Genomic DNA, 7,723 nt, shown 5'->3' with positions numbered 1-7,723 from the left:
TGAATTTAATCCTTCAATTTAAAAGCTCTAGATTTGATTTTCTATGAAGATTATGAAATCGTACCACGATTCCGAGATTAAATGATCGTTGCATTTAGAAAATTTTACTAGATTTGGATCGATAATAAATTTGAATACGACTTTAAATCCGAATCTTTGTAAATAGAGCATTTGGATTACTTATAGTCGAATACGAGACTTTCTTTGTAAGAACTCAGCTCACCGGTAGTAGATATTGTCTTTTTTGGACTTTTCTTTATGGATTTCTCCTAAAAGTTTTAAAACGTGTCCGCTAGCTAGCTAGAGGTTTCCTTATACTTATAAAGAATGTTTCGTTTCTTTCTCCAATGGATGTGAGATCTCATAATCCACCCCCCTTTAGGGACTCAGCATCCTCGTTGACACACTATCGGTGCCCAACCTCCTTTGAGGCTCAGTGTCGTTGTTGGTACACTGCCTAATGTCCACCTCTTTCAGGGCAGGGTCCAGCATCCTCGTTGGCACTTGTTTTCTTCTCCAATCGAGGTGAGATCTCACATTCTTACTAAATATTAAATAGTTGCCCTGATTTTTTGTGATTCTCATACGAGGTTGTGACCAGTAAGTGACGAGCAGGGTAAGAAGCCAATCATGGGTGACTCGAAAACTTTATGTTTTGATATTTAAAACATTTTCACTTACGATTTTTCAAAAACTCTCATAATTTATAAAATTTTTATATTTCAAATCTCGATCAATTCATAAGCAAAAAAGTTAAACTTCATGTTACTCATCCTAAGTTGTAACTTCGTTTCTAATATGATCATAGTTCAAGTGAACAAAAAACGCAAGTCATTCTAAAATCTATCTAACGATCAACCCTAAATCTACGTGCCTACGACTTTGTTTCTCGGAAAATTGGAAGATTCTGGAACATGTCACAAATCGTTCTAAAACCCATCTATTTTAAACGTCGTAAAACACAACTAATATTTCTTTGTTACCATCTCGTTTTTTCTATGATAGCATTAACAAGAGCGGAAAAAAAATCCGAATCCAAATCTTATAGGCCAAGAAAAGTTTTGAATTATTGAAATTAATTTGGTTTAGATTTAATATTTAAATAAATAAATAAATAAATAATCCCTTTCAAGTAATATAGACTTGAAATCCAAATAAAATGATATTAATAAATAGAATCATTGCCTGAAACTGAAAGGGAAAGGTTTGGTCAGAATTTGCAAAATTTAATTAATTTATTTATTTTTTTAATAAAAAATTAAAATATATTTATTTATTATATTATGTGTTGGATTATGTTTTCTGAGCTGTACAAGTTTGACCAGTTTGACTCAATGCTTTCTCATTTTTCTATATTGATTTGGCAATGACTTGGCAGCTTTTTCTTTATGAGATTTTTTTTTTTCTTTTTTAAAAAAAGAGAATTAAATGGAAATTATATAAAAATAAAATAAAATTAGGGTTTTTCTGATCTAGGCCCAACATTGTGGGTTTAGGGTTTGGAATTGGGATTGTTTGTTTGGTTTATAAAGGAAGAATGATATCATGAGGCCCATGTCTATGTCTATGTCTATAATGGCTATGGCTGTGGCTGTGGCTGTGGCTATGTCTTTGCAATGCACACAACATATATAGCCTTTTCCTTTTCCCTCTCTACCTAAACCATTTAGGACTTGGACCACTCTCCCTCATGTGCTTTTTTACTCTCTTTTTCTACGTAGAAGATCGAACCATTGATGTTTTATCTATTGAGTTATGCTCGGATTTACATGTATGTATGTATGAGATCAACAATAGTTGAGTGAAAGATCGAATCACTGACTTTTGAAATGGTAATTGATGTCTCATCATCCTCGAATGTACTTGTATGTAGATACTTCTTTTTCTTTTGAAAATAACAATGATTGAGCTAAAGATCGAGTCATCAAGGGGAGCACACAACCACTATGATATTGGGCAAGAGGTTTTGAAGGGAAGGTGACTAGTGCGGTTGCTACAACTAAATAACTCGAACCTGTAAATAGAAGAAAGAGTGGGCTTCTGTGGAAAATTTAGATTTTCTCAACCTTTCTTTTTTGCATATACTCATCTAAAAGCCACTGCGGTCCTATCCTATCTATCCCAACTCCGTTGCAGACATGATTGGAATTCCTTGAGAATTTCTTATTGGTGTTGAGCTAAAGTGTAGGGTAGGATGCCTTAGAGGCACCATAGAATGCACGGTTGGCAACAAAACGTATAAACGTCCGAGGACGAAAGAAAAGTGGACCTATTCTATTGGAATTTATGGAATGGTACTTAATATCCTGTTTAAATGAATTCAGCCAGATAAACATGTACGTACATCATACATCTCTTTTCATACTCTATTATGTATATGTTCATAAATAATTTAAAAATAAAATAACGTGGGTATATATATATGTTTTGTTAATATATTTAGACACGTGAATATGCACTTGAAGTCAACATGAGTATAGCTCAATTAGTCTTTAGTAACATTCAACTATTTTCATTGGAAACAAATATTCAGTACAAAAAGATGATTGGTGAGGCATTCCCTTCTTGTTTTTCTTGGGAAAATCCCCCCTTGGTTATCTTAACCTATTTGTTTTCATAGCCTCAGATTACAGAGATTCATCATTTGCAGCTATGAAAAGAAAAGCTTATCATTATCCCTTACCACATCAATGGAGTCAATTTCAGAGCCTTCTTCATTTGTCAAAACAGCATTTCTTGCATCAAATCCAAGCTTTTCACCTGTTAAGATTGCAAAAACTGGACTCAGGAACGAATCAATCCGATTTGGAACTAAAAGGAAAGAGCGAGTTTGAAATGACTTTTAGAACGATGAATATCGGTGAAAGTGTTGAAGTTTCCCATTAGTGTTACCTGCAACTCTTTTGAGCTCCTCCATTGAATGTGGCAGTCTGATGAGCTTTCCAGGATCTTCACAAGAAGCCTGTTTTCTGGCTACTGGATGGCCTTTGTATACATTTACTCTACCAAAGTCTAATTCAATGGAGTGTTTCCAATTGAAACTTTGATCCTTTTCTTCATTGAACGCTGGCGCTTCCTTTTCAACTGAACCTTCTATGGTGATTCTGTGGCTGGCCTGCCTTTCCTGCAATCGAGATTGAATTGGAGAACTATGAGCAGACAAATCGAAAAATTTAAACGTTCTTATAGACTTTTTAATGAAGAACAACTTCATTTGTTCTGAAAATAAGCTTCGCTTAAATAGTGTGAGATCCCACATCGGTTTGAGAGGGGAACAAAGCATTTCTAATAAGGGTGTGGAAACCTCACTCTAATAGACACGTTTTAAAACCTTGAGGGGAAGCCCGAAAGGAAAATCCCAAAGAGGACAATATTTGCAAGCAGTGGGCTTGGGTTGTTACAAATGGTAGCAGAGCCCGACACCGGGCTGTGTGCTAGCGATGACGCTAGGCCCCCAAAGGGGGTGGGGATTGTGAAATCCCACATCGGTTGGAAAGGAGAACAAATAATTCCTTATAAGGGTGTGGAAACCTCTCCCTAGTAGATGCGTTTTAAAACCTTAAGAGGAAATCCGAAACGGAAAGCTCAAAGAGGACAATATCTGCTAGCGGTGGGCTTGGGTTGTTACAAATGGTATCAGAGCAGACATTGGGTTGTATGTCAATGAGGATGTTGGGCCCTCAAGAGGGGTGGATTGTGAGATCCCACATCGGTTGGAGAGGGGAACGAAACATTCCTTATAAGGGCGTGGAAACCTCTCCCTAGTAGACACGTTTTAAAACCTTGAAGGAAAGCCTAACGAAGACAATATCTGCTAGCGGTGGACTTGGACGGTTACAAACAGAATCCAAGTATAAACTGAAAAATCTAGGGAATTTCAGTTTTAGTGGGACTTATACTCAGAAATTCAGTTCTAAAGAGAAATGGATATGAAATTATATAAGAACCTGATGGAAGTTCTTGACAATGACCATACTGTCGTCTTGCCTGACATGCATAGCTTCTTGTAGTATACTTGTTTTAAGCCTCAAGAGCTGTGAAAGAGTTTTGGTTCTGTATGTAAGATTTTGGTTTTTGCAACAAAGTGCTCCAACTTCCCCAAACATACTGCCACACTGTAGTGTCCCAACAATCCGCTCCCGCTCCATCTCACAGTCGATAATTTCGATTTCCCCGGACACGATGATATAAACTTCATCAGGGGTTTCGTTATGTATAATCACGTCCTCCTTCGGAGGTATATACTCAGCTTTCATCTTTGCTACCTGTCGAAATTTGTGTCATAGTTAAGTTCATAGGTCAGCTAATCCTAACTTTGTTTGTCAAGACAAAGAACAATGATGCTCACCAGCAATGCAAGTGTTTCCTTTGAGACACCCTTGAAGAGGTAGACTTTCTCCACTGTTGGCAAAAACAATTGCTGACAGATGTTTTTACATATCGACTTTGGAAGCTGATCAATCAGCTGTTGTTGGTTTAGGCTCTCTGCCTTGAATCTCAAACACATATATGCCAATATCTGTTCCTTCAATCTTGAAGGCAGCCGGTTTCGGTTAACAAAGTTTGACGCCATTTCGATGTTGTTTCTCTACAAAAACGATCGAACCAATCAAACATTTCATGTAATGGTCGAAGTTAAAACAATGGATATCAGATTTAGAAACTGATGTGGGTGCTTACAAATTCCATCGTGCGACGAGTTCCTTCGACGACTAAGTTCGTCATGTTACCGATCAAGTAAGCGGTTAAGCCGAGATTGAAGAGCATGTAGAAAATGATGAAGATCATCTCTACAATGTTCACAGCATGAAGATCACCATAACCAACAGTCGTCATGGTGGTGATAGACCAATACAAGGCTGAAATATATCTCACTCCAAAGCTAATCTCTTTAAAATTTGGATTCATAGTTCCTATCCAGGTCTGTCCTTCATTTGGATATCTGTCGGCCAACAAGTAGTAAAGGCATCCGGCACAATGGACGTAAAACAAAGTAACCTACAAACAGAAAAAATGTACATCATCTTCAACAACTTGCTCACCGCTAGTAGATATTGTCCTCTTTGGGCTTCCCCTCAACGTTTTTAAAACGCGCCTGTTAGGGAGAGGTTTCCACACCCTTATAAAGAATGTTTCGTTCTCCTCTCCAACCGATGTGGGATCTCACAATCCACCCCCTTCGGGGCTCAACGTCTTTGCTGGCACTCGTTCCTCGTTCCAATCGAGCCAACCTTTCAAGAAGTTTCAATCAGCTTTGAACAAGAACAGATTCTTTATTTTACTTACAGATAGAAGCCTAGCACATCGAACCAAAAAGTAGCTGAATCTAATGTCCTTCTCTAGCCTGCATAATGAAAGCAAACATTGATGGAGTTCAAGCTTTTGGGATAAGTGACCACCAAGATAACACAGCCTGAGAACAAACCTTGTGAAAAATTGCTTGACACGTCGTAGTCGCCAAAACTTGAGCAATCCCAGGAGGGCATAAGGGAGACCACCATTATAGTTGCTAACAAAAAGGTATCCAATTGTCTCAAATGGGATTGTTGATGCCAAATCCATCAAGAACCATGTTGACAAGTACCTATGGAAAACCATTTACATAAGTTCTAGAGATTTAGCCAAAAATCCCATCTCAAATATGTGACATTTTGACAATATTACAGACAGTAAGTGGTGTTGCCCTGTCTACATCATGGGCAAGGTGTAGAACACTAAGAGGTAATAGTAATTTCCATGATACATTCATCACATCATTTGGCAAAGGAAAGTATTGCTTAAAACTGGATGAATCTATAAGAGTAAAACTTCATATTAAAGAGCATAACAAGATTAGAGAGAGGAACGAGTTCCAGTAAGGACGTTGGGCCCCAAAGGAGGGTGGACATCGAACAGTGTGCCAACGATGACATTGAGCCCCAAAGAGAGTGGATTGTGAGATCCCACGTCGATTGGAGAAAGGAACGAGAGGACACTGAGCCTCGAAGGAGGGTGGATTGTGAGATCTAACATCGGTTGGAGAGGGGAACGAAGCATTCTTTATAAGGGTGTGGAAACCTCTCCCTAGCTTACGCGTTTTAAAACCCTAGAAGGGATGCACGCAAGGGAAAATCCAAAAAGAACCATATCTACTAACCGTGGGTTTGGACTGTTACAACAAGACTAGCAGATTCTATGAGTTCAGCCACAACGCCCACAGCCACAACTATGTGATTACTATTTAGGAATGCTCTTTCAAGTAGATTCTCTTTGATTATTATGTTCCTCAAGAAGATTAAAAGATACTCAGCAATTAGAACTCCAAAATTTACCATAACAACAAACTAAAACACATGTTCTCAGCTGTCTCTAAACTCATAATTTCAAACATCCAAATACTCAACCAACGAGCAGCTAATATCAAAGAAAATTCATCATAATCTACACTTCAATTCATAAACCATTCCAATTCTCAAATCTAATTCCAACCAAGGCCTCAGAAGATGGATTTGCTCAATCCCCACAACAAAATTTCAAGCTAAAAAACAGATTTCAAATTCAAACCTGATAGCTATCTTCTTAGAATCACGAACAAGAAGCTGAGTCCGATGATCAATGTAAGCAACGAAGAAGGTGAGGAAGATGTCGAAGGCGAAGAAGAGATCGACAACATTGTCTGCAATTAATAATTCCCGCTTCGGAATTGCGTCCTTGAACGCCACTTCCAATGGATAAACCCACACCGAGTAAGCAACCAAAACCACCATGAACGACTGCCACCACCTGCAAATTCGCCTCCCATTTTTCAGAATTCATATCGCCAATGTTCTTTTTTCTCTCCAATTGTGCGCGCTTTTCTGACTTCCTGATCTTTTACATGAATTTCTAGATAGAAATGCGCATAAAATACTGATTTATTTTAAAAAAAAAATAATAAAAATATATATATTTACATCTTTAAAAAAAATAAAAAAATAAAAAAAAAAACTTATTATTATCGATACTAACACAAATATTAACATTTTAAAAATTTTAATATTTTTTAAATGTAAAAATAGATCACAAAATAAATAAAATATTTATAGACTTAATTTTAAAATCACATAGTTATTAAACGGATTCAATAAAAATTCAATTCCGTGAAAATTTATTTATTGGTATTGCCATGAAAATAAATAAATTAATTAATTTTCTCAGAAATATATTTATTTTTTAAAAAGTTTGAATTTTGATATATTATTTGGACATATTTTTCTTATTTTATATTTCCTTTTTCTCTTGCTTTTATTTTCATTTAATAAAAAAGATATCTCAAGATTTTGTGGGTCTAAAATTAAAGAAAATAATTGGCATATTGATTTATTTATTTTGTGGAAAATTTCCCCCATAAATTTGCATTAAATTCTTAATTATTATTATTATATTTTTAATTAATTAGCAAACGAAAAACCTTCTTCATATGCCAAATAATCTTTTTCGTACCAAAGCTCACTTTTTATGTCGGTGGTTTGTCAAATAATATATTTATTTAAAAAAAACGTAAAAAATAATATATTAATTTATGATTAATTCTATAAAAGTTAATTTGCAATAAAATAATTTAAATGATTTTTTCAAAAAACAGTCAAAATGCATGACTTACTCAAAATTTTTAGTTGAAAACAAACAAATCATGACCGTTGGATCTGATCACAAGTTTATGACTTCTCAAATCTAAGAATTTTTTTTTTTTTTTTTTTTTTTT

At 35.8% G+C, this 7,723-nt stretch overlaps 1 protein-coding gene across 1 annotated transcript in view; it reads right to left on the bottom strand.

Annotated features, from left to right (window-relative positions):
- Nucleotides 1–2,465: 2,465 nt before the first annotated feature.
- The window catches only part of LOC111447747 (potassium channel AKT2/3-like), a 6,244-nt gene continuing 986 nt past the window's right edge, over nucleotides 2,466–7,723 (bottom strand). Inside the window, exons 2-9 of the mRNA XM_023087068.1 lie at nucleotides 6,544–6,762; nucleotides 5,426–5,584; nucleotides 5,287–5,344; nucleotides 4,681–4,998; nucleotides 4,349–4,588; nucleotides 3,948–4,265; nucleotides 2,893–3,124; nucleotides 2,466–2,760 (exon numbers count right to left, since the gene is read on the bottom strand). Coding sequence (XP_022942836.1) covers nucleotides 2,651–2,760; nucleotides 2,893–3,124; nucleotides 3,948–4,265; nucleotides 4,349–4,588; nucleotides 4,681–4,998; nucleotides 5,287–5,344; nucleotides 5,426–5,584; nucleotides 6,544–6,762 — 1,654 coding nt within the window. The 3' untranslated portion in view covers nucleotides 2,466–2,650. The remainder of the gene's footprint in view (nucleotides 2,761–2,892; nucleotides 3,125–3,947; nucleotides 4,266–4,348; nucleotides 4,589–4,680; nucleotides 4,999–5,286; nucleotides 5,345–5,425; nucleotides 5,585–6,543; nucleotides 6,763–7,723) is intronic.

The sequence above is a fragment of the Cucurbita moschata genome, unplaced genomic scaffold (genome assembly GCF_002738365.1).
Source record: "Cucurbita moschata cultivar Rifu unplaced genomic scaffold, Cmos_1.0 Cmo_Scf00009, whole genome shotgun sequence".
Taxonomy (NCBI): domain Eukaryota; kingdom Viridiplantae; phylum Streptophyta; class Magnoliopsida; order Cucurbitales; family Cucurbitaceae; genus Cucurbita; species Cucurbita moschata.
The sequence above is the reverse complement of the archived record's forward strand: the minus strand, read 5'-3'. Positions and strand labels throughout refer to the sequence as shown.